The 27,978-nt window shown below is 38.8% G+C and overlaps 1 protein-coding gene across 2 annotated transcripts in view; it reads right to left on the reverse strand.

Moving 5' to 3' along the window:
* LOC131971589 (plexin-A1-like) overlaps window positions 1-27,978 on the reverse strand; it is a 409,823-nt gene that overhangs the window by 97,174 nt on the left and 284,671 nt on the right. For both annotated transcript variants that reach the window (XM_059333098.1, XM_059333099.1), the window contains 5 exons: window positions 23,349-23,572; window positions 8,048-8,199; window positions 5,626-5,746; window positions 5,258-5,394; window positions 972-1,139 (listed from right to left, as the gene is read on the reverse strand). In XM_059333098.1, coding sequence (XP_059189081.1) covers window positions 972-1,139; window positions 5,258-5,394; window positions 5,626-5,746; window positions 8,048-8,199; window positions 23,349-23,572 — 802 coding nt within the window. The remainder of the gene's footprint in view (window positions 1-971; window positions 1,140-5,257; window positions 5,395-5,625; window positions 5,747-8,047; window positions 8,200-23,348; window positions 23,573-27,978) is intronic.

Genomic DNA, 27,978 nt, shown 5'->3' on the forward strand with positions numbered 1-27,978 from the left:
AAATGGTGGATGTCACAATTTGTGCAGGAGGTGGATGGGTAGAAAAAAATGGCAGAATTTTACTCAAGAAATGGGGGTTCATGTCCCGTGTTACTTCTTCCGTAACTTAAATTTTTTACTTAACTTACTTTTTATGTAAGTTAATTTTTTTACGTAACTTACTTAACTTACTGATAACGTGGTAATATTTATTTGGCTTACCCAGAAACATCCAATTTCCCCCGAAAAACCCAGCAGCCTCCATTGTTTTATTGTTTTACAGCGAGGAGATCCAAGTGTCTGATTTGGGATACAGTTAGCGCTAGGCGGCTAATTCACCGGCGTTATCGTCCTTTAGCCGACTCTGGTAAACCTGAGGCTAACGTACATGGTTAAAACAATATACAGTTTGAAAGATAAGAAGTTAGACTTTAGTTTCACACCATTTAATTAATTGGAAGCATAACATGATCATTTATATTAGTAGTTAATGGGAAATTTTGATAGAATCTTAGACGAAAGGTGTCCGACTTTGGATAAAGTTAGCACACGGCTAATTCACCAGCATTAGCGTCCTTTAACCGACTCTGGTAAACCCGAGGCTAACGTACACGGTTAAAACAATATACGGTTGGAAAGATAAGAAGTTAGACTTTAGTTTCACACCATTTAATTAATTGGAAGCATAACATGATCATAATTTATATTAGTAGTTAATGGGAAATTCTAAAAGAATCTTAGCCGAACGGTGTCCGGTTTGGGAAACAGTCACGTTAATTCAGTGTATTTATTGGGCTCGTAAAAAGAACAACAGTCATTTTTTTGCTATAACTATTCAAATATCCTCAACCAAAATCTTTTGTTTTGCGAGACGGTAAGTTGCCAAGAAAAGATACTGAGTGATACGGAATTCTGAAGATACATTCATGAAATACAAGATATCAATCACATGACATCACATAAGTGAATGATGATGCAACAGGACATCTTACCTGGCGATGCTCCAGTCCGGTTCTATCCTCAGGACCGTCGGGTCTTCAGTGTAGTTGAACTTCACCTCCGGGTTTCGGAGCTCGGCGTCGTCGATGTCGACGGAGACGGACGCGCTGCCCGCCGCCGCTCCAGCTGGAGTCACGCACACGATCTCACGGGCGTTCCTCCTGGACGGACAGACGAGAGAACAATTAGAGGAAGGAGGTCTCAGAGCCACATAACACACATTTGTCCGATGCCGCACTTTAAAGCTAAATTCCGAATTACAAGGAAAAACGATAAAGTTGTAGATTGATATTTGAAAGATATTGAGGTCAGAACTCTCAACAACCACACAGGATAAATTAATTAAAATGTGCAATAAAACGGACATGTGCAATAAAATTCATATATGCAAAACATTCTATCCACCTCATCTATAAGTTTATAGCATTTTCAGTAGTTATTTGTTTATTTTTTATTCTTATTTATTACATCACATGTCCTTGTTCTTGTTTCTGTACTTGTTTAGCTCGGTATTTTAAATGTTTTTACTCAGATCAAATTCAGATTCGACTTCATTAATCACACAGCAGGGAAAATTCTTTGTTACAGCTGACCACAAAAATTGCACACAAAATTATTTCCCTTTTAAATAAAGATAAAAAATAAACAATCTAATATAAAAAGACATTTAACAAACAACATAGTGCAAAATAAGTTCTTTTGTGTTATAATTGTCTTAAATATGCACCTTATGCACTTTCAATTTTATTGTATAGTTGCCTATATAATAACAATAAAGGCTATTTGATTGATTTGATATTGAGGTTCTGCAGTCTTACATTAAACGTGGAATTAATAGATGGATCACGGTCACATTTACATATAAGATTGCAGAGAATAGTCGTGATTTATTTTGGAGAACAATGTTCTTTCTGTTCACTCATCAACAGAAAGAACACCAGAGGGCCGGCCTGTCCAATATCCCAATAAGAAGCTGTCTAACAGTCACTTTAAATGATCACTGTAAAAACAGAATTATCATAATAAAGAGGCAATTATTACTTTCTGGTGCCAGGACATTCCCTAAATACTGAGGTCCAAGCTGAAGCGTTGACACATTTAATAACTTGCTCATTGTGCTTGTAATTACCAGTGTCCAGCCTGGAAAGCCAATTAGTATAATTCTCTTAAAATCATATTGTAGCCTGCTAATTTAATTAGATAATCCCACTTGTGACCAGTGCACTTCACCTTAACAAGCCAGTCAAGTCCTGCAGGATGACCTCGCTCTGCTGGATCACAGCCGTCTGTCAGCTGTATATTGTGTCTGTGGCTCTATTTATGGGCTTCATATTAATATGTTAATGTGTATTTTGACACTTTAACAACATCAGATCTATGGTTTATATATTTATACCAGGTATTAACCCTCTGCAGTCCACAAAAGCGCCGGAGCACGACTTCTTCATGATGTCATGAGGTAAAAACGAAGCAGAATGGATCGCTGCTGTCAGATTTTCTCTAAAGTTTTGGCTTTTACACAAGTTTCCATGTACAATTTAGTGCGTCAACTCATTTTCAGCAAAAGTAAAAATCACCACGACCAAGTTTAGTAACATGATTTTACTTTTACCTAGATTTTTCAAATTTTGCAGTGTGCGTTTCAACATTTTTAATGCGATCTTTTGTGTTTACTGTTTTTTTGTGTGCGGTTTTGTGTGATTTTGGGGGTATTTTTTGGTGTTTTTGGTGTTTTTCCTGTTGTTTTTTGGAATTTTTGGTGTGTTTCTTGTGTGTTATTTGTGAAAAAAACAAACAAAAAAACCCCAAATTGTGCTTTTTGTGTGTTTCTTTGTGGTTTTTGCCCTGCTTATCCTGCTGCCCCCGCGACCCGGCCCCGGATAAGCCGAGGAAAATGAATGAATGGATGGATGGATGTGTGTTTTTGTTTTTTATGTGTGTTTTTTGTATTTTGTGTGTGTGTTTGTGTTTTTTGTGTTTCAAAATGTTAATCCAGGAAGTCAAAATGACAAAATAATAATGGCATGGTGATCACTATTTAAGATGCATATACAGGCAGAATAAAAAAAAGAGTCAAAAACCAACAAAATAGCCCCAAACTCCATAGAGTTAAGAAGTCTTCCTTCAATCTTGTTTCTGCATTGTGATCAGACCTTAATGCTTTCAACTTGGCTGAATGGATTCTTTTTATTTAAAAGGTGTTCATGCTGTAAGGATCACATTTACACCTGCCTAAGAATGAGAATCTCAACATGTGAAGGTGGTCTGAAATGCATTTACACCTTGCATTAAGACATTTTCGTTGCACGTGTCCACATTTGCAAAGGATTTGATCTAACAATAGGACTATTTATGAGTGGTGTAGCAACTCCCCTACAGTATTTATTTAATATAAAAAGAAATGTGATGTGTTTAGTGAAGGGAGGAAGAGGGAAAGAGGCAGAAACAATTCATGTGAAGTCATGTTAATGAAGTTTATACCTGCTATGATTGGTGCACTGACATGGATCAGCAGCACCAGTCACAAACACTGGGGGAAGGATGGAAAATGTGTGTGTGTGTGTGTGTGTGTGTGTCCCATAGGCAAAATAACATTTTCAATCGCAGTCCCCAGTAGCTGCAATATCTAATATGTATTTAGCACAGTTGAGTGGTGGCTGCTTTTCTGGGCCATGACTTCACAGGCTCGATGTATGTGTGTGTGTGTGTGTGTGTGTGTGTGTGTGTGTGTGTGTGTGTGTGCATGTGGTGAGTGTGTGTAAACACGTTAATGTAGTGTTGCACATTCTATTGTGCCTCTATATGCCGCGGTGGTCACACAGTGAGAGTGTTAGAAAGAGAGAGAGAGAGAAAACCGACAATATCCACCCTCCCAAGTCCTCCCTTGGCCCGTTACCATGGCAACCCCAGTCACAAAGAACACGTGCCGGTCCGGCAACCTTCACAAGATGCCACAAACACCGTGGCACAGTTATGGTGTGACAGATAAAAAGAGGGGATCGGAGTTGTGGCGAAGTGGAATCTGTTGGATTTACGGGGACGAGGCTGCAGCACAGGACATCAAAGCTAGCAGCTAGCATACAGTAGCTTCAATAGAGATTAGCTACGAGAGGCTAATCCGTGCATTTGACAAGCAAGCAAACTGTGGTGATACTTTGGATTTTTTTCATGCACTAGATTAGGGAAAGCCTGTGTGATGGCAGACAAAGAGATGCTGCATGTCTGCAAGCAACAAAAACACACTAAGAGCATCCTAACCTGACACACGCATTACATGCTTACATGTGCATGGAATATTTTATGCTTTTTTTGCATTTTTTTTAGCTTATTTATGCAAATATTTTCTTTATCTATCACTTCCATGTATTATCTAAATCAAATCAAATCAAATCAATTTTATTTATATAGCGCAAAATCACAAATCACAGATTTGCCTCAAATCTACAGTATCTACAGTACCTTTTGTTATAATTATTAGGGCAGGAGCACTAACAGTGCGAGGACCCTGTTGAAATTAATCTGTTTATTATTATAACGGCTAATTAATCGCGTTTTTGAGGGCTTTATCATATTCCCAAACTCACCAAACTTGGGACAAAATTCAATCCTGTCGTAAATGTACGAATTTCATTGGTTCCAGAAATGGGCGTGGCTAAATGACCTACTAGCGCCCCCTAGAATTGAGCCCCTAAAACAGGTTTGTCGTAGAGATACGAAATTTGGTACAACCATGTATCATGGGAAGATGCACCAAAAAGTCTCAAGAAGCCATACCCAAAAACGAAGAGGAAGTCGGCCATCTTGGATCAAAAATTGCATTTTAGATGTTTTTGGCCATTTCTGCGCCACATACTTCGACTTCGGACTTGTTCAGTACCATCACAAGGCCTTTGACATCAAAATTTGTTAAAAACTTTGCAGACCGTCACACTATGGGGGCGTGGCATGGCGGCAAAATATGGCGTTTTGGCATAAAACACGAGACTGTATAACTTGACCATACATTGTCCAATCTGCCTCAAACTTGTCATGCATAATGATGGTCCATCGGTGAACAGTTCTACATAACTATATTTCATAAAGTCCCGCCCTTTTTGATTAGCCACGCCCCCTTTTCCTAACTAATGAACCGTTTGTCGTAGAGACTTGCATGAAGTGTCAATGTCTTTTATTGCCTTATTCTTATCTAAATTATATGCTTCTCTGTTGTGATGTTACAACTTCCCCACAGGGATGAATCAAAGGTGATTTAGATTGGTAAAAAAAAACAAAAACATACTTTTTGAAGTAGCAGGGCTGCAGTCCGATGCTGACGGAGACGTAGCTGCCTGCGTTCAGGTAGCTTCCCTCGATGGTGACCCGGGTGCCTCCAGAGATCGGACCCTGAGACGGCTGGATGCGGGTGAAGAACGGCGTCTGGAGGAGAGACAAATGCCAAATTATGATCAATTGGTTAAAGTGCAAAGGCTGTTGCATGGTTCAAGAATTATCTAGTAGATCGTACTCAATGCGTTTATAAATTAGCTCTTTTGAGCCAAATGTTGACTTTCTTCATAAGACCAAATTGAACCCTTTGCCCTCAAAGCAGTTTGTTTTGTGAGTCTCCATCACCAGAACAACATATATAGCTGCTAGCATGGTGCTTACCACGAAGGTGAAGGGTCGGGGCGACAGAGCTCTGTAGTCGTTGACACAGTCTCTCACACACACCTCCACCTGAGCCTCCTGGACTCTGTAGCCGGTGGCGTCATTCAGCAGACACACGATCCTGTGGAGGGAGAGTCGACGGGTTAATAGAGAGAAGATCGGTGTTGTTGTCAACAGTACTTGATGATGATGATGATGACAACCAACATCTGTGTCATGTGTTAGAGGGAGCAATAAATTAAAAAGGCATGATCATGTAGAGGGGCACCAGCGTGCAAAATGTTTTCTAGCCTGTAGAACGACATATATGGTAGTGCACTTATATAGCGCTTTTATCCAAAGCACTTTACACTACACACGCTCATTCACCCATTCACACACACATTCATACTGGTGTTAGGGGCTACCAGGGCTGGTGCCACCTGCCACCATTGGGAATTCATTCACATATCGATGAACACAGCATCAGGAGCAATTTGGGGTTCAGTATCTTGCTCAAGGATACTTTGACATGTAGGCTGCCATGGTCGGGGATCGAACCACCAACCTTCTGGTAACTGGACGCTCTACCAACTGAGCCACATATGGCACATATGGCACTGCATTGTCTTAATTGTGCTCATTTTAGGGCGACTCTCGAGGGCACCCTACTACAGTGGTTCCCAAACTTTTGGCAGGACTACCAGTTGGAAAAACAGTGTCCTAACGTACACCTTTTATGTTTTCTACATTTAAGGGCAACTTAAAATGCGAGATTGGATTACTGTAATTCACTATATGTTGGCCTGGACCACTCACTTTTGCACTGCCTGCGGTTGGTACAAAATGCAGCTGCCCATCTCCTTGCTGGCACACGCCAACATGACCACATATCACCGTCCTAGCTTCGCTGCACTGGCTCCCTGTTGCTTTTAGAATAGAGTTTTAAATTTTATTGTTAGTTTTTAAAGCTCTTAATGGCCTAGCCCCCCAGTATTTGACCGAGCTCCTTCAAATCCACCAGAACACTGCGATCCTCTAGTCAGCTGCTAGTGGCCACCCCGAAAACTAGACCCAAAACCAAAGGGGGCCGAGCCTTTGTAGCTCTGGAATAACCTGCCGTGGTGAATCTCATCTGCAGGATCTTTTGAGGTTTTTAAATCCTCCCCAAAAACACACTTTTTCTACCTGGCTTTTAATCAAGTTTAAGTGGACATCCGGCAAAAAATTGCATTGTGTTTACGCATTTTAGCATTTTAGCATTTTAGCATTTTAGTTTTTACCTTATTTCCTGCAACTGTGATATCTGTACAGCACTTTGGTCAACCTCGGTTGTTTTAAATGTGCTTTATAAATAAAGTTAAGATAATTTACCTCGACAAGATTTCTTAAATTAAGATTATTAAATCTAGAAATAAGCATGTTGAACACTTAAAATAAGAAATTAACTCTTAAAACAAGATAAATTAAAGCTCCAAGCAGTGATGAACTGGCCCGAGCAGAGTGATATAAATATAAATAAGAAAAACATTTTGTGTCTTTTTTTGGTGTTTTTTTTGTCTTTTTGTGTCTTTTTTTGGGTGATTTAAAAAAATATTTTTAGGTCTTTTTTGTGATTCTACGCCCTTTGCTTCTTTTTTGGTCATTTTATGTCTTTTTTCGTCTTTTTGTTTCTTGTGTTGCCGAAACCTCACAAAACTTCAACCATTACAACACATGTTGTGAAAGTTATGCATGGGAAAATATGTTTTAAACACAAAATGTACTTAAGTATGTTGTTTTATTGTATGGGAACTTCATTTCTAGTAAACAGGTTTCTCTTTACACAGTCTCAAAATGATACAGGACACAATGAGTTTTTGTTTGGTTAGTGGTGACAGAAAGAATAAAGCAGACAGGAGAACATATTAAAAACACAAAATCCTCGACATGTTGGAAGTGATGCATGCATGTCAGGAATCATGTGTAAGTGACGTGTGTGTGTGTGTGTAATAATAGGTGTGTGAGCAGAGATGCCCTCTATCTCAACACGCATCATTTCCAGACTAACTGCGCTACACAGAGATTGTTTGATCTGCGTGAACTCAATTCCTCAGCCGTGGAGGACCCTGCAGAGGAGTAAATGTCAGGAGGAGGAAAATAAAGGGAAGAGCATATGTGAGGAGAGACGGAGGGGAACAACAGATGGAACACACACACACACACACACACACACACACACACACACACACACAACCCTAATATCATTATCTTTTCAGCTGCTCAATGTGGCTGCATGAGCACAGACACAAACTTGACATTTCTCCGTTGTTTGATTGGTCGGGATTAGACAAGTAGCGTTTTTTTGTGTGTGTGTGTGTGTGTGTCGATGCATTGATCCATGCTATTTGCACACTTTGTGCATGTGTGTGTGTGTGTGTGTGTGCTGTGGTCCTTAGCGTACCTCTCTGCGCTGACATATTCCTCCTCGATGGCGACGCAGGGCACCTTGCCCAGCCTGACTCCCATCTGGATGTCTCTGAACTGAAGACCCAGGTTCTCCCCCAGGATGGTCACCCGGGTGCCCCCCTGCCGGGGCCCCGTCTCAGGGAACAACTGCAACGACAAGAAGAGGACGGAGGACGGAGATCAGAACGGATGGAGGAGCAGAGGAGGAGAAAGGAGAGCAGAAGGAGAGTCAGAAGAGAAGGAAGATGTAAAGGATGCACTGCAAAATAGGTCTAAAAACCAGATAAAACAGTAAATCTGAGGGAAATGATCTTGCTGCATGGACAGATAATTTACCTTGACAAGATTTCTTGAATTAAGATTATTAAATCTAGAAATAAGCATGTTGAACGCTTAAAATAAGAAATTAACTCTTAAAACAAGATAAATTAAAGCTGCCAGCAGTGATGAACTGGCCCGAGCAGAGTGACCTGATGATTATTTGGTTCTTACCAAGATAAAAAAAAAAAGTTGTGTCTTTTTTGGTCATTTTATGTCTTTTTGTGTCTTTTTTGGTCTTTTTGTCTTTTTCGTGTCTTTTTCAGTCTTTTTGTGTCTTTTTTTTGGGTGATTTTTTATCTTTTTGTGTGTGATTTTACGTCTTTTGCTTCTTTTCTGGCAATTTTTTGGGTTTTTTTTTGACATTTTACGTCTTTTTGTGTCTTTTCGTGTCTTTTTGGTGTGGTTTTTTGGTCTCTTTTGTGTCTTTTTTTGGTATTTCTGTGTCTTTTTGTGTTTTTTGTGTCTTTTTGTGTATTTTTTTGGTCTTTTTGTGTTTTGTGTCTTTGCAGAATTATTCAAATACAACAGACAACAATAAAAAAAAAGTAATGCATGAGAAAAACTGCATATTTTTTGCCTTAAACTGAATGGGATCTGCATAAAATGGGCATGTCTATAAAAAGGTCTTGCAATTTCTCAATTAAACATATGTCACAATGGATTAGCAAATTATTGCACCCTTGAAGGGTTAAAGTCTGAAAATGGTTCCATGACATAACATAGCACAGGCACCAATAAAAAAAGAGGCTTAAACAGGCAAAACAACACCAACACATGGAGCAACAAACATACACACACACCATAACAGGTGATTTAAGTTTTAATGAAGAAAAATCACCCTCTTGGCTCTGAAAAACACTGAAAATGAGATAAAGAGAGGGCGAAAAACCCGAGCCAGAACAGGCACCAACCGAAGGCCTCATCTTGGGGCTTTAATTGAAACTTATTATGCTGGCTCGGCGCCGTCGGCGGGGCTTCGGCGCCGTAACGCTCAGTCGCCCCGCCGAACCATAATGTGATTTATCTCGCCGGATTATGACGCGTAACGGGGACAGGTGTGGGGTGACAAAACAAATATGGTGACTGATGGACGCTGGCTGTCACAAACACACACACACACACATACACTATGGAACCAATGCACACACAAACATAATCCCTAACAAGCATCATGAGGTAATTATGTGTAATCTGTCCGTTGCCCTGTTCTCTCTCAGTGCTTGGCTGAGCAGACAGTGTGGAAATGCAAACTCAGGCACCAACAGTACGGAGGCACGGCGTTATTATAATAACCAAACTACAGACTTTGACAAATGGTGATTTCAAACGTGTGGACTAGTTTTGGAAATGTGTGATTTATCTTGCCAGACACATGAGATTTAACTCTAAACTCAGCTGAGATCCAAACTCTCCACTGCACCCTGCTGTGGGAAACAGCAGCTATAATAAGGGTGTTTCCAGATTGAGGCCAGAACAGGCACCAACCAGGCACCTTAGCGACTATTTTTCAAAAAGTCGACTGGAGACAAATCCAGCGACTTTTTCTGGTGTTTTTAGAGACTTTTGGAGACTCATTCTTACTCTTCTTAACGAGTAAGAAGCTCAAGTCGAAGTGGCACAGTCCTCCTGCAGCAGTCTCTCCCAGCTGCAGAGCCGGAGGGGATGTTAACCCCTTAGAGTCCAGTCTGCAATTTGCTAATAGGCCAACAGTTATCTCTGTAGCAGTACAGTGTGTATGTGCTAATAGGCTAACAGTTAGCTCTGTAGCAGTACAGTGTGTATGCACTAATAGGCTAACAGTTAGCTCTGTAGCAGTACAGTGTGTATGTGCTAACAGGCAAACAGTTAGCTCTGTAGCAGTACAGTGTGTATGTGCTAACAGGCTAACAGTTAGCTCTATAGCAGTACAGTGTGTATGTGCTAACAGGCTAACAGTTAGCTCTGTAGCAGTACAGTGTATATGTGCTAACAGGCTAACCGTTAGCTCTGTAGCAGTACAGTGTGTATGTGCTAACAGGCTAACAGTTAGCTCTGTAGCAGTACAGTGTGTATGTGCTAACAGGCTAACAGTTAGCTCTGTAGCAGTACAGTGTGTATGTGCTAACAGGCTAACAGTTAGCTCTGTAGCAGTACAGTGTGTATGTGCTAACAGTTAGCTCTGTAACAGTGATTAGTGATGCTGGTTAATTCACCATCACAATGTTTATGATCAGCAGAGACGCTGTGCATAATTAGCCATGCTGCTTTGTTTATGATCAGCTGCTGACATTGAGGCAGGCCTGGCTCAAGGGCACTGATAAAGGGAAAAACAAATATCAGTGTCCTTCTCCACTAAAAGGTAACCAGATGGCTTGGAGTTTGCTGATGCAACCTTTAGTCTCGAGCAGTGGAGCTTCATTTGTCACAGAAATATAATTAAAAGGGGAAATTAAGGCAGACAATGGGAATGGAGAAGTGGAATATGGAAAGCTGTAAATGAAAATGATTAAATTGAAAGTTTAAATTTGAGAGATTGAAATGATAATGACAAAGGGAAATGGAAATGATAAAGGAAAATGTAGGTGATAAAAATGTAAAATAATGAATATTGAAAAGCTTGAATATAAATGTACAAATTAACACTGTGAAAAAATGTCTTATTTTAAGCATCCAACATGCTTATATCTAGTTCTTGTTCTTTTGTGTCTTTTTGTGTCTTTTTGTGGTCTTTCTGTGTCTTTTTTTGTGTTGTTTTTTTTTTAAATATATTTTTTGTGTCTTTTCTGGTGTTTTCTTGTCTTTTTTTTGTCTTTTTGTGTCTTTTTACATCTTCTTTTGGTCACAAAATGACCAAAAAAGACAAAAAATCTACAAAAAAAATAAAATTAAAGCGATGAACTGACCTGAGCAGTGTGAACTGACAATTATTTGGTTCTTACCAAGACAAAAAAAACTTTAGATTTAGAAATGTTAGATAATTCATCTTGTTTTAAAAGTTAATATCTTATTTTAAGCATTCAACATGCTTATTTCTAGATTTAATAATCTTAATTTAAGAAATCTTGTCAAGGTAAATTATCTGTCCATGCAGCAAGATCATTTCCCTCAGATTTACTGTTTTATCTGTTTTTTTAGACTAAACATATTTTTTTCAGTGTGCGAAAAGCTTTGCCTGTAAGCCAGTAGTAAAAAAGTAAAAAAGTAAAGAATTTGAATGATTCCAACTTGGCAACAGCCAGTGTTAGTATCAAAAGAGATTTAACAATCTCACATTTCTTTGTCTAAAACATATGCCATCTGAATAGTGTAAAATAAAAATAAATATTAAATACCAAATAATTCTTTCAAATCATAAGCTTGCCAGTAAGCTACCAAATAATACTAAGACAGATTGCCAGATAAACCACATTTTGGAAGCTTTTGCACGCTAGGAGGCAAAACCATAATACATTTGGCAGCATGAGACGAATACAGACACAAAGACACAGAAACAGTATCAACAGTATCACTCTGTGTTTAGAGGAAGAGTTTAAGATAGAATGTAATAATAGTGAGGTGTGTCTGGATGTATGGAGTGTTTAAAAACGAATTCTTTAACCCTGTGGAGTCTCCAAAAGCTCCAAATAATCCAGACTTGTTGCCTCCATCAGACTAGAAAACAAAGCAGCGTGGAGCCCTACTGTAAATTTACCTCTAAAGTTCTGGCTGTAAACTCGATGAGGCCAGTTTCAGTTTGATGATGATATACCAAGTACAACTGGAGACAAGCTCAAATAGATTTAGTATCAAATGATAGAACTGGATGGAACCCTCTTATATGGTAGATTTGACACCTTTGGTCACATTTGTAACATTTAAAATTCTTTATTGAACATGATAGTGTTTTGAAAATAAAAAAAAGATTCAAAATCACATTTTATGTTGGACTAAAGGACTAAAAAAGACACACCAAAACACACAAAATGACTAAAAAAAGACACAAAATGACAAAAAAAAGACACAAAATGACAAAAAAAATACACAAAAAGACCAAAAAAAGATACAAAGTGTCGAAAAAAGACACAAAATAACTAAAAAAGACAAGAAAACACACAAAATGACCAAAAAACACAAAATGACCAAAAAACACAAAAAGTCGCAAAATGACCAAAAAAAGACACAAAATAACTAAAAAAGACACAACAAAAGACAAAAAATGACCAAAAAAATACTCAAAATGACCAAAAAAAGAGACAAAAAAGAGACAAAAAAGACACAAAATGACCAAAAAAGACACAAAACGACCAAAAAAAGACACAAAATGACCAAAAAAAGACACAAAATAACTAAAAAAGACACAAAAAAGACACAAAATGACCAAAATTGTTCCTCTAAACACACAAGACCCAAATCAAACAGAGTCCCACTAGAATAAAAACCAGAGTTGATGACAGGATCACACACAATCACAAGATCACATTTATGTTGGTTTTTCTTTGTTTTCTTTTTGGTTCTAAATGTTGATCCAGTAAGTCAGAATAAAACATTAATTATTATTATCAGGTCATAGGTGAAAAATATACCAACATGGTATTTAAACATGTTTTAAGTGGTGAATACAGGCAGGATGGAAAGGAGTCAGACATGGAGGAAATAGACCAAAAAGACTCCATAGAGTTAAAAAAAAGAATCCATAAGACAACATAGTAACTGTAGTGAAGTGAATTAAGAGTCTCTGTGGAGCGGGAACAGTCTGCCTTTGGGATAATGCTGCTACTATTTGGAAGCTGAGTCCTGTTGGAGCCTCGGGCCTCGGCACTTTGGTTCCACAAACACAATAGCTGGTAAACAGTGACCAGAGCGAGTCTCCATCAAGCTCTAGGGGACGCTATGGACAACAGATGTCAGGGTGTGGAAATGGGTCTGCGGATGGTTTTTGGAAGAATGAAGCTATGATACCACAAAACACAATATGAGCTGGCCACCAAGCCCTGGGACATAAACACTGGCAGAGCCACAGACAGAGCGGCAGCAGAGACATGGAGAGAGGAGGGCTGGTAGAAGGATTACTAGCATCATCTGAAACAGGCAGCAATGGGAAAGACTATGGGAACTACACTATCACACCATAAACACACTATCACACCATAAACACACAACACACATCAGGCAGTGGTAGAAATGTCTTAGGGCGTGCTGTGCATATGGTACATATAGAACTGGTGATGTTTTTCCAGTAATGAGACTAGCTGGTCTTGTATAATACTTTAGATCAGGGGTCTCAAAGATTTTTTTGTGTCTTTTTGTGTCTTTTTTTGAGTAATTTTGTGTCTTTTTCTAATAATTTTGTCTTTTTTGGTCATTTTGTGTCTTTTTAAAGTCATTTAGTGTGTATCAATCATTTTGTGTCTTTTTTGGTAATTCTGTGTCTTTGTTTGGTAATTTTGTGTCTTTTTTGTGTCTTTTTTGGGTAATTTTGTGTCTTTTTTTGTTATTTGTGTCTTTTTTATTTTAGTAATTTTGTGTCTTTTTTGGTCATTTTGTGTATTTTTCTAATAATTTTGTCTTTTTTAGTAATTTTGTGTCTTTTTTTTGTTGTCATTTTGATACTGCCTCCAGCGGCCCTCAGGTAATTTGAGTTAGATGAAGCAATACTAGAATTTCAAACTGCGGTAATTAAACGGGTCAGAATTTGGATTCAGCACAAAAGATAAGCAATGTCCGGCTGTAGATACGGGAAGCAGCTACCTAAAAAAGGCCTGACCCACCTCAAAAAAGTGTCTGCTATATTTTCACTGCTTTACCCTTTTTAGGTTAACACAGAGGGAAAACTGCCATTCAATGCTCTCATCAACACCACTGGACTCTGTTGATAAAATCAGTCATTGAAACTTGTAAAACACTGGACTTATTGCCTAGCACTGCCTCCAGTTATGACTTTGTGTAATTGTGTGACTTTGGTGTCTTTAAGTTAGTTTGGATTGACCAAAGTCACACAAATGGTAAATGGACTGCACTTATCCAAAGCGATTTACACTACAGACTGCACTCATTCACCCATTCGCGCACACATTCATTATGGTGGCCGAGGCTACCCTACGGTGCCACCTGCCACCATTGGGAATATTTCACACAATGATAAACGCAGCATCGGTGGGCCATTTGGGGTTCAGTATCTTGCCCAAGATGCCCACTTCGACAGGTAGGCTGCCATGGTCAGGGATCAAACCACCGACCTTCTGACCAATGGGTGACCACTCTACCAACTGACCCAGAGCCGCCAATAAACGATTGAGGCAGTAGACCAGCAACTCCCTCATTCTGCAACGTAAATTTGCTTTTTTGTCAATGGAGTCAATGGAGTCAGGGGGCTTTAACGAGGGCAAAGAACGACTTCAGTTCCCCACATGTTACCCTAAACAGGGTTGTCTGGCAGCAATGTCAAGTGGTGAAAATACTGTAAATACAGCGTACACTTAAAAAAAACCTCCAAACTATCCCTTTAAATGCCCTTAACTCTATTGAGTCTTGGGCTATTTTGTCCATTTTTGAATCCTTTTCATGTCTTTTTTGTGTCTTTTTGTGTCTGTTGTTGTGTCCCTTTTAGTTATTTTGTGTCTTCTTTTGGTCATTTTGTGTCTTTTTTTTGTCATTTTGTGTCTTCTGTGGGTTTTTTTTGGGTCATTCTGTCTTCTTATTTTTTTTGTCTTTTTTGGTGATTTTTTTGGTGATTTTGTGTCTTTTTTGGTCTTTTTGTGTCTTTTTTTGGTCATTTTGTGTCATTTTGTCTTTTTTTTAGTAATGTTGTGTCTTTTTTAGTCCTTTAGTCCAACATAAAATGTGATTTTGCATCTTTCTTTTTAACTTTCAAAACACTATCATGCTCAATAAAGAATTTTAAATGTTGCAAATGTGACCAAAGGTGTCAAATCTACCATATAAGAGGGTTCCATTCAGTTCTATCATTTGATACTAAATCTATTTGAGCTTGTCTCCAGTTTTACTTGGTATATCATCATCAAACTGAAACTGGCCTCATGGAGTTTACAGCCAGAACTTTAGAGGTAAATTTACAGTAGGGCTCCACGCTGCTTTGTTTTCTAGTCTGATGGAGGCAACAAGTCTGGATTATTTGGAGCTTTTGGACACTCAAGACGGTTAATGAGGACACCATATTCACCCTGTTACCCAACTAAGCCAGCCTTCCTGGTGACCATGTGTCACTCCTCACCCATATCTGCAGGAAGACAAATGAGGCTGTGGTGTAAATTGAGCAACGGTCAATTGGTGCAATGGAACTCTCAACATCCTTCAAAACATTCAGAAGGTCGGAAGCAGTGAGAAGAAAACTAAAGTGATGGGTGCAACCAACTGTAAGTAATGCTGCCAACCGAACTCAGATGCCTTGCATACTTCATGCAACAAGAAGACTTAAGTAAGCAATAACATTGCCTCTAATAAGCCACATTATGATCTCCAGCTATGTATCTGAAACATGATCGTTGTGGTAGGGAACGCCGAGCCAGACCACTTCACCTCCCACTTATTATTTCTTAGATATCTGAGAGTGGATTTCCATCGGAACCTCAAAAAGTCTTGAAAGTATGAAGTATGGAGCACATTTAACAGGGTAAACAGAGCTCAGAGGGCCTGTAGGCACGCAGGCAGACGCCACAGTGTGGAAACCTCAACAGCTTTAGACTCATGTTGCACTGATTTGACACAACACGACTACAATCAAGCACATAACCACCAGCGATCTCTAGGGAAGGTAGAGAACAGACACCCTGGAGGCTGGGAGGCTGACCTCAGGCGGTTTTAGGAGGATAGAGATCTGATAGAACACAACCACATTCAAGATCCAACCAACAAGACTGAAGATGTAGCTGCAGAAGGATAATAATAAGTTTAATTGTTCCTCACGGGCAACCAAACTGATCTGGGACTCAACTGGCATAAATGCTTGTGGAGACTAGTAGAAAACAATCGGTAACACTTTACAACATGGGTCTCAAACTCGCGGGCCAATTGTGGCCCTTGTGATGATATTTTGTGGCCCCCACCTTGATATTAAAGTTTAATGTGAGTTTTATATGAATGGCACTTTACCGTGTTGTGTGTGGAAGGTTCCTTTAATTACTTTTTTGGTAATTTTGTGTCTTTTTTTGGTCATTTTGTGTCTTTTTTAAGAATTGTGTGTTTTTTTTAAATAATTCTGTGTCTTTTTTTGGTAATTTTGTGTCTTTTGTAATAATTTTATGTATTTTTTTTAGTAATTTTGTGTCTTTTTTTGGTAATTTTGTGTCTTTTGTAATAATTTTATGTATTTTTTAGTAATTTTGTGTCTTTCTTTGGTCATTTTGTGTCTTTTGTAATAATTTTGTGTATTTTTTAGTAATTTTGTGTCTTTTTTTGGTCATTTTGATACTGCCTCCAGCAGCCCCCGCTTAAATCGCATTTATTCATGCTAACAACAGTGGAAATAAAAAATGCTCACAAGGCAGTAGGGGAGGATACATAATTTTCCAGGATAACTTAATAATTTCCAGGACATTTGACCTTTTTTCTCATTTTTCATATGTTTTCCATGACTGGAAAATTGGTCAATCATTTTCCAGGTTTTCCAGGACGCGTGGGAACCCTATTTGCTGTTTCGTTTTGGGGGAGGATTTGATTGAGCTCAGACCAATCACTAATGATTTCCTGTATGTATTTGGCTGCTCTGTCGTCATTTTCGGTCAATGTTGGGGCTACATTAGCCAGCACAGTTGGCATAAGTTAAGCAATTTTGCTTGAAAACCACAGCTAAGATCAAGAATGCACGTTGCATGAATACACAGTTGAAGAAAAGGAGGAATTCCCACCACCACGTCAATTGTTTTCCAATTTGAAGACACCTCGAGGCTGGAGAGGAAGTTGGTTTTATATTGGAGTAGCCTATGGGGGCTCAAAGCAGTAAATCGAATTAATCTTTTTATCTTTGACATATTTTTTCCTCCAGGCCACTTCTGTTGAAAACTTCTGACCAGGAATCCACTGGAGGTAAAGTAGCGTGGCGTCTCTCAGTGGTGCTGTGGCCTTTATATCCCAACCACACACTGACCACATCAAATCACCGACATTACAGCAGCGGTTTCCTGGAAGTCTGTCATCCAGCCTTTACACACAATGTGTGTGTGTGTGTGTGTGTGTGTGTGTGTGTGTGTGTGTGTGTGTGTGTGCTTTAACGTGGTAATCTCGCTGTGGTCTGAGTGGTAACCAATAGCACATGAGCTGTTGAGGGCCAGCTGCTGTTAAAAACTGGGAAAGTTGTTTATGTGGCCAGAAAATATTTTGGGACTTCTGCTGCTGAGGCCGGAGTACGGGAAACTCAACTGGCAAAGGAGCTTTTATTTGTGTTTCTTGGCCCGTTGCCTCAAATAAAGACAACATCCAGAGTGTGTTTGGTCGGTGCTGGGGGTAAAACTTTACCAAGAGCTCTCAGATTACTTTATTGATGCAATAAGCAAAGTAAGACGTCAGATTTTCAATCCAAGTGATTTGTACATTTCACTCTCATGTCCTTCAAATAATTTTTCCTTGCAAAATAAATCATATGTAGTATGTATGTTGTCAGCATGAGGCCCAGTTATCATTTGAATCATATGTTTACTTTGAATCAAATATAATGGAGCTGTTAAGGGGATATTGTGTCTGTCATGAAGTTATTATCCTGCAGAGTTGTGTAAGTTATGTGTTAGAGGGCTAGAAGGTAGAGTTAGGACATCTTTAGCTTCTGCACTGTGGCTTATTTCACAGTGATATCTGCCATCAACTGGCCATAAAAGTTTTTTTTTACATTTTAAATCTGACACAAAAACTAAAAATGAATCAAAATCATTTTTTTTCCTGCATAAACCTCTTTAACAACTTCCGCCCTGCTCAAAACTACTGAACATTAAAATATTTCGAGAAGTTTAACCCTTGTAATGCCAGTTTGATGACATGATGTCACTGTTTTTCAAAGAAAAAACACACAAAGATGTAGTTAGTTTCCATATAGCTAATGATTTTTGGCTGGTGCATTGGTATTCATCACAGCCTTGGATATGTTAATATAATATATATTGGATATCCTTGCCTTGCATATTTTAACATATCCAAGGCTGTGATACATACCAATGCACCAGATAAAAAGTATTTATAATATGGAAAATACTTACATTTTTGTGTGTTTTTTCTTTGGAAAACGTTAAAATCCTCAAAATATTTGACTGTTTGGTCATTTTAAGCAGGGTGGGAGTTGTTTAAGAGGTTTATGCAGAAACAAGTTGAAAAGAATATTAATTTGTAAAATTTTTATAGCGTTTTTTTGAAAGTGTTTTGGAATTTCAAAATATATCAAGAAATAAACCTTCTTCCAAAAATCATGCCATTTGCAGTATAACAGCCAAAATGATTGCCAAAACAAAAGTGAAAAATGACAAATATGGCTGAAAATGGTCCCACAAAGGGTTAATAGGGACTAAAACCTGCAGTTGGTGCTGTTTGTCCAATCCATCATCAGTTCTGATGGAGAAATGGAACCATCATGATAATCACTATCTGCTGGTTTCACTACTAAAAATAACTGATGTAGTTTTTCCTTTAATTAGCGTGTTCAGGTCAGAATGACTGGTAGGTGAACAGAACATGTATTAATACTGATAATGTCTGCTCTAGCTGATAAATAAAATCCTCCTGGAAGGTTACAGAAACCCAAGGCGGCAAAATGAATCCATGAATCAGGAGAACAGAGACATGTGCTTTTGATATCAAGATGTCTGCTGCTTTTTCCTTTCATAACTCTTTAGACATTTATTACTCCCAGTTTCACTCTACTTGCACTATTACCATGATATAAAAACACATCACTCTTACTCCCCCGTCTCCTTCTAGTGCCCTTGTGTGCACACAACAACAACACACACCCAGAAACACACATAACACATTTCTTAGTTCATAAATATAGAAAAAATCTTTTTAAATTAAATTTAACACATGCCTTTCTCACAGGGCCGGCTCTAGCCCATTTGGTGCCCATAATACAACTGTCTGTCTATAGAATTATTAACTTACAAGTAAATTTGCAAAGAAGCACACCTGGAGACGCTAACAAAGTTAGAGACAAGAGAGACGATGAAAGTGCAAACCGCGCAAAAAATGTGCTTAACTGTGTTAAGCTAGCGTTGCTTTATTTCAACCTAGCTAGCAAGCTAATACAAATGAAACGTCTTCACACAAAACGGCATTTAAAAAAAGATTGGGACTTCTTCTCCTCCTCCTCTTTTCTTCTCTTTCCATACTGAGCACCGGGAAGCTTTGACGGCCGTTTCATCTTGCAAGATTTATCAAAACATAACGTGTCTGTCACTTGACGTGACCTGACCTCTGTGACAGCGGTCTGACCGTCTAAAGGGGGGCAAGGCAATGACCACACGTCACGGGACTCAGCACCACAGGTGACAAAATGTCTTTGTTTATCTGTTTCTTTATTTTATTAATATTTATTATTTTCAAGACAGAACATGACTGGAGGGCGACAATGGGCATCGAAAATTATTATTGTTTTTTGTTTTTTTCCCCTCGATGGTGGCGCTCTCGTCGACCGCCTGTGTCGGCTATGCCTAGAGCCGGCTCTGCTTTCTCAGGTGCTTTAGGTACATTTAAGTTGCTTATATCCAAGCCCACTCATTATAACACTACCACTACTACTGTGTCTGAATCAATGGTGTGCCTTAAAATTGACATTTTGTCATGTTTCAAGAGAAAAAAATCCCCTCAATATGTGGAGATATGATCAAAAATGTATAAACATCTGATGTGTAGCTTATATGTGTAAAATAGACAATGGGAAGCAAGTCTTTAATGAGACTTATTGCTCTTAAAACAAATGAGAATAGATAAGACCAAGTGGGAATGTCCTTAAGTGACACAGAATATTACATTAATATCAAGATAATCATCTGATTCATTCAACGCTAATTGCTGGAATCAACGTAAATATCTCATTCTGTTAACATTAATTAGTCTCTGTTGGCTTTTGTTGCTTTATGGTTATGATTTTATTACAGTAGAGGATTAAGGAAGGCCCTTTTCTTATTTAGTGGGGCAGTATAGCTCAATATATCATAACAATCGTTCATTTTTTGATAAAAGCACCAAATTTGGCAGATGTGTTGGTAATTATATTAGGAACAAAACTGGATATTAAGCCATCACAAATTCGGACCTGGTTGCCGTGGCAGCCATTTTTAAAAATGGCTACCAGCAGTTGGTTAAACTTTCCTTTCTCATTGGGCCCAACGTGCAATAATGGACATAATCTAGATCCTAGAACCCTGAGAACCAAATCAAATACTCACTCACACTTTTACAGACTTTTACAAAGTATTTGGTCATCTCATTATATTATAATGTTATTATATATTGCTATGAATCAGTAAAAACTGTATTTTTTGGGAGTTTTTGTCAGATGGTGGATGCTAAAGCAAATGTGGTACAGATGATTTTTAAAAGTAATTACTCATTTATATATGTGCTATAAAATGTATGCACTTTATTTTGCATGTTTACAGACACTCCCATTCAATTTAATCCTCTGGAGTCCACGAAAGCTCCGGAGCACGACTTCTTCATGACGTCACGACATAAAAACGTTCAGCAGCATATTTCCCTGCTGTCAGCTGAAATCTAAAGTTTTGGCTTTTCTAGAAGTTTCCATGTTCAATTTAATGCATCAAACCTTTTTCAGCAAAGGTAAAAAAAGACCTTGAGCAAGTGTAGTAACATGATTTAACTTTTTTGCAGAGCTTATTCTAATTTTGCAGTGTGCATTCAGCATTTTTAATGCAATCCTTTGTGTTTATTGTGTTTTTTTTGTGTTTTTGTAATGTCTTTGTTTTCATCTGTGTTTTTTGAATTTTTTAATGGTTTTGGTGTGTTATGAGTGTGTTTTTATGTGTTTTTTGTAATTTCGTGTGGGTTTTTTTGTGTTTTTTGTATTTTTTTTGTGTTTTTTGTAATTTTGTGTGTGTTTTTGTGTGTTTTCGTGTGTTTTTACGTGTGTTTTTGTGTCAAAATTTTTGATCCGGTAAAGTCAAAATGAAAAAAATAATCAGGTCACACAGATGAGGTTCTGCTGAAAACAATGATACCAACACGTCATGGTAAAGATAGAATGAAAAGGAGCCCAAAACCGACAAAAGAGCCCCAAACTCCAAAGGGTTAATTGGGAAAAGCCCCCTTTGTGGGTAAAAAAAACACAAACAAGAAGAAAACAGACCTGAATTCATCTAAAATATGTCTGTATCCTGACCCCTTAGAGCCTCAGTTGACAGACAATAGAAGACAAACAGCTAAAAGAAAGAATCAAACCAAACAAAGCTCTCCGTGCCTGTGTCTCTGGAGCAGCAGTTTGATGTAACAGTGAGTAATAATCCCATTTCTGTGCCAAGGGCAGACACAAGGTCCCGACAAGTGTGTGTTTTAATAGCAACACATTAAAATGGAGCAGCTTTCGTTCTGGGTTCAGGACACGTAGGGCTTTCGTGACCACGGGGCTTCGACAAAGAGAGCTGACGCAACGGCCTATCACGGCTCAGCAGCCTTGGATCTCCGCAGGTGACTTTACACTTTTCAACAGTTGACGAGATTATGATGCGGCGCTCAAAGACGCCGCGCTGCTTTTTCCTTCGCAGGTGATTTTAGAAGTGGAACAGCGGAGGGAGTTGTGATCAGACGCGTTTCTTTCACTGGTTACCGACTGTGGATGTTTTTATTCTGCTTTCCTTCCTGCATGCTTCCCAGCGGTGATGCTGCTGAGTGCCTGTGTCCAGTAAAGGTTGCCTCAAAAATAAAAGAACTCTAAATTCTTAGAAAATCTGAGGGAATACACGAAAGGCCAAAAGTTTGGAAGAAAGAACAAATTTGTAGTAAAAAAGATCATAGTTTCATTGCTATACAAAATAAACGTGATTATTATATAAAGAGTCACTTATTAGAACACATTTTTACTATAATTATCAGGTCTTTGGGTTTTTATTGCTTAGACTTTGTGTATCCTTCTTTCCTTAATGTATAAATCTGAACTCTTGTTTCTTTTGTCAGAGATATGAACACAGTTGAGATTTATTGGGATTTTTGTATCCAAACTCTCAAAAGCCAAAGAGCTAAAGTGAATAATATAAACTGTGTGATTTTTACTTTTGCACTGAAGTTGTGACTCTTCCAAATCTTCTCAACACTAAAACTTATTTTCTTTTGTTAACATTATATGATATTTTCATGTTATAACATGATGTATAGCGTTAGCCCGCTAGCCTGTATAAATCACATTGCAGTTAAACAAATCAAATAAATGAATGATTCACGTTTACGTTGCTCTCTCTCAACGGCACCGAGGTTGGTCTTCATCTCGCTAGCCCGGTAACGCTAGCATGCTATCGATCGCCGGCTAACGTTAGCATGCTACCAATCGGCCGCTAACGTTGGCAAGCTATGATCGTTATAACGTGAAATTGTAATTATCTTGAAATAACGTGATAATATCAAGCGTGTCCAGACGTGTGCATCACTTTTAAGTGTCCTCTAGAAACACTTCTGTTGTGCGTTTTCTAAATGCTGCGCTTGTGTTGTCAAATTGAAGATGTTTTCTCAGTTTGCTTGTGTTTTGTGTATTTGCATGTGTTTTCTTAAGTTGCAGTGGTGTGAGCTCTCAGGGCCACCGTATGATTGGGCCTTTAATGTTTCATTAGGTAACACTCCCCTCAGGTTTAGGGTTCAGCTATTAGCTGTTAGCTCAGGCAGTTAGCAGCTTGTTGTTTTTGTTTGACCCTAACAAAGAGTTCAGAGCACATTCTGGTTTCCATCAACTCCATCTCATCAGCTCTGCAGAGTTCAACTCTCTCTCTGTCCTTCTACCTGCAACCACCGAGTACAAGTAGTCTTAAAGTACACAACTATCAAATCTAAACACTCTCTCATGCACACACACTTACCTTAGTGATCTTGGGGTGGGTGCAGCGGCTGTTCCCGGAGGTGGCGTGCATCCACCCTCCTCCTTCAGCCAGCTGCAGAGGGAGGTGGGAGTTCCCTCCACCGGTACACTCCTGCCTGAGGGAGCACTTCCTGTCCTGGACACACCAACCGCATTCAAACCGGGGGTCGGCCTTCAGACACATACCACAGCTGTCCCGCAGCGCTCGGCACTTATACAGGTGGGCTGGTGGAGAGACAGACAGACAGACAGACAGACAGACAGACAGACAGAGTGGGAGAGAGAGACAGGTGATGTTATTGTAATAACATTCTTCAGTCACTGGGGGAACAGCATTAGAAGATTAGTATGTTAGTTAGTTGGCATTGGCAGCCTATATTGCTTTTAACCCTTTATAGGGCACTCCTGGAAATTGAAAATGTCAATCCTTTAGTGTTATTGGAGGATATTACAAGACTTTTTGCAAAATGTTTCATTTTTATATTGCAAATTGAGGTCAATTGAGTCATTATTATTATTATCAGTAAGTAAATGTACGTAAATGGCGGAAATGAGGTAGTTACAAGGGTCACGTTACTGCAGCAAGTTACGTAAAAAAACGGAAAGTTTTTCACGTAACTTGTGTAAAGAACGTAACTTAAGTTTAAAATTATTTACTTTTGTTTTCACGCGGGATGCGAACCCCGCTCTCCCAGGTGAAAGTCTGTTGCTTGTTTCGTAAATTCGTAAATATAGCTCATTTTTTGCTGCCTGTACACACAATCTATACTGATATTTTGACAGGAGGCTGGAGGCTGACGTGAAACCCCATTTTTCCAATATTAGTAGCACTTGTGGGCACTTGGCTGTATAAGTGCTGTATGAATTAAATTTTTGTTCAAATTTTCAAAAATAAATCATCAAATAAATTCAACTTGTTGTTCCCTTTTTTTTAGATTTATGGTATTTAAACATTCTACTGCAAAAAAAACCCCCAAACAAAAAAACATTTTTTAAGTTCTCCCTATACTTCTGATCTGTTCGTGCTGTATGGTGTCCCACATGGCTCAGTACTGGGTCCTCTACTATTCTCCTTATACCTACTGCCCCTGGGTGGGTCAAATCATAAAAAGACATAATATTGCATATCATTTATATGCTGATGACATCCAGCTGCAATTCCCTTTTAAACCTAGTGATGCTTTTAAGTTGTCGAGGCTTCTCGACTCTGTAAGGGCTATTAGGAACTGGTTGAAAGAAAATGTCCTACAGCTGAATGATAATAAAACTGAGGTTTTGATCCAACCTCCATAACGTAGGGGTGTTTTTAGATGAGTCTACATTGTTTGGCAAACCAGATCTTGCTTTTTCCATCTTAGAAACATCAGTAAAAAGTGACAGGAACAAAAAAAACCCAGAACCTGCTTGGGGTTCAGAGTTAACTCGCTATGATTTAAATGCATGACCTAAAGTTGCTTTAAATTGGAAAAGGTACCTTTCATACACTGCTTGAGAAATATACTTTAATGAACAGAAAGTTTAATAAGTTGTTAATTTGAAAGGAAGCTAGGAGAGCAAGAAAAAAAGTAATCAGGAGTTTGTCTTTGAGCTTAAAGAGAGCGAGAGGAGGAGCAGCATAAATGAATGTTAAACACCTCAAACCTACAGTAGGTGATTATAACCACTACGAGGCTGTGACGATGAGAAAAATAACTGTTTCCACAGATAAATAGAGGCAGAAAAAAATGAACAAGCATCCTGGAGGGGTATTACAGAAATTAATTCAACAAGTAATGTCTTCTAACGCCAATAGGGAATTGATAATTTGTTGTGTAAAAAAAAAAAAAAAAACCCATTCCCTCAACTCTGCAGAGTGGAAAAAGTCATTAAAAGTAGAAAAAAATGAATAAATAAATAAATAATTAAATGCTCAAACACCTGAGAAGAGAGACGAGAGGAGGGAGATGAAAGGCAGCGGGGAAGAGGAGGGGGAGGATAAATTTTTAGCTGCGCTTGTTAACAAAACAGCAACACAAATTGTTATGAATTTAAAGATGGAGAGGCCCCACGAGGCTAGGGGGAATCAGAGAAGCAGATAGAGCTGCAGAGGAGGTTGAGAGAAAAGAAAAAAAAGGCTCTAAAAACAAGAGAGAGTCGAGCAAAAACAAACAGAGGAGAGAAAGTCACACGAAAAGTGCATGTATGTTAACCCTGTGGAGTCTCCAAAAGCTCCAAATAATCCAGACTTGTTGCCTCCATCAGACTATAAAACAAAGCAGCGTGGAGCCCTACTGTAAATTTACCTCTAAAGTTCTGGCTGTAAACTCCATGAGGCCAGTTTCAGTTTGATGATGATATACCAAGTAAAACTGGAGACAAGCTCAAATAGATTTAGTATCAAATGATAGAACTGGATGGAACCCTCTTATATGGTAGATTTGACACCTTTGGTCACATTTGCAACATTTAAAATTCTTTATTGAGCATGATAGTGTTTTGAAAGTTAAAAAGAAAGATGCAAAATCACATTTTATGTTGGACTAAAGGACTAAAAAAGACAAAAAATTACAAAAAAGAAGACACAAAATGCCAAAAAAAAGACACAAAATGACAAAAAAAGACAAAATGATTACAGACATACACAAAAAAATACTCAAAAAGACATAAAATGACCAAAAAAAGAAGCACAAAGACAAATAATTACCAAAAAAGGACACAAAATGACCAAAAAAGATACAAAATGACAAAAAAAGACACAAAATGACAAAAAAGACACAAAATGACAACAAAATACACAAAAAAATACTCAAAAAGACACAAAATGACTAAAAAAATGACTAAAAATGGCACAAAATGACCAAAAATGACACAAAATGAGGAGACAGAATGATCAAAAGAAAACAGAGAAGACACAAAATGACCAAAAAACAAACAAACACAAAATGACTCCAGAGGGTTAATCTCATAATTATCTCACTTGATACTACAATGTGAGAACCTGCAGGCAGGTTTGTGTGCTGTCACACTAGTTAAACAGATTTGAAACGAGCTGTAGTGGAAAAAAAGCAACAGAGCATGGAAGAATCTCCTCCTCCTCCTCCTCCTCCTCCTCCTCCTCCTCCTCCTCCTACGGCAGACAGACGGCGGCCGGACTTCAAAGCGAGCTTCTTTTTTTTTTTTTTTTTCGGATCCATCTGCCCGCCTCGGCCCCTCCGCTCTACTCGGGCCTTAATCTGATTAGCCACGGCTCGGCTTAAAAAGTAGCGCGACGCTAATTAATCTGAACCAAATGAATGATTTAATTAACATTAACATCTCCACTTTACACCGGGGCAAAGCCGGGCCAGCGCCGGAGCCTCGGCTACTGCCGCAGACGGATAATGCGGCTAGAAAAAGACGATGAGGGGATGGAGCAGAGAGGGATTAATGGAGGATGGAGAGAAAAAGGAGGAGAAGGTCTTTGTGAGATTTGTATGAGTGAAGACGGGTTTATAATGCATCTTTTTGAAAGAGTTTTAGACCTTTAACACTAAGCATCACATTGAATTACAATAGGTATTCTGTGAGGACGTAACATATCTATGGGGACTAGGGCTGGGCGGGTTCATCCCTATGTTCTCCTGGGTCCTATGTTTCCCGGGCAGGGAACATAGGACCCTTTTTTAGAAAAAAGGTCCTATATTCCCCATTTTCCCCAAAAAGGTCCTATATTCCCCATTTTCCCCAAAAAGGTCCTATGTTCCCAATTTTTCCCAAAAAGGTCCTATGTTAGGGTTAGAGTTAGGACTATTTGCCATGGAATTTGGCAGTAATGGTGGAAAAAGTAACAGTAAATATGTTTAGAACTACAAGTGCTCTGCCTTCTGTCACAATTCCAACCCTCCTCCTTTATCCGGCCTCGGGAACTGCTAAAGACCCAATAGAGACACGGACTGTAAACCAGCCAGCACCGACTTCGCGCATACACAATTTGCAGACTGGACGCTAAGGGGTTAACATCCCCTCCGGCTATGTGACTGCAGCTGGGAGAGACTGCTGCGGGAGGAGTGTGGCGCCGCTTGTGAGTGCTTTGGGACAGGCCACCGGCAGCCTGGTTAAGCTTACAAGACCTGAACTCGAATCTCTCATCTCTGTTTATTTCTGTTTTCTTTTGCATTTTGTGTTTGTGTGTGTCCAATTCCTGTTATGTTAAGCGACTACGAGTACCCTTAAAAGTGCTATAAAAATTGAATGTATAATTATTATTATTATTATTATTATTATTATTATTAAGGAGAGTAAGAACAAGTCTCCAAAAGCCTCCAATAACACCAGAAAATGTTGCTCTATTTGTCGCTAGTCGCTTTTTTGAGAAATAGTTGCTAAATTACGTCATCACCTAATTTGCATGATTTACCATGTGCATGTACTTTTAATGGACACTGTAGGAGAGAGGAATAACGTTGTGGGGAAGACAAAAAGTGAGTAAAAAACACCTTAAATATGTTTAGAACTACAAGTGCCATTTCTTCTGTCACAATTTCAACCATCCTCCTTAATCTGGCCTCAGGACCGGCATGGACTGTAAACCAGCCAGCGACGACTTTGCGCATGCACAATTTGCAGACTGGTCACTAAGGGGTTAACATCCCCTCCGGCTCTGTGACTGCAGC

This window comes from Centropristis striata, chromosome 5 (genome assembly GCF_030273125.1).
Source record: "Centropristis striata isolate RG_2023a ecotype Rhode Island chromosome 5, C.striata_1.0, whole genome shotgun sequence".
NCBI classification, from domain to species: domain Eukaryota; kingdom Metazoa; phylum Chordata; class Actinopteri; order Perciformes; family Serranidae; genus Centropristis; species Centropristis striata.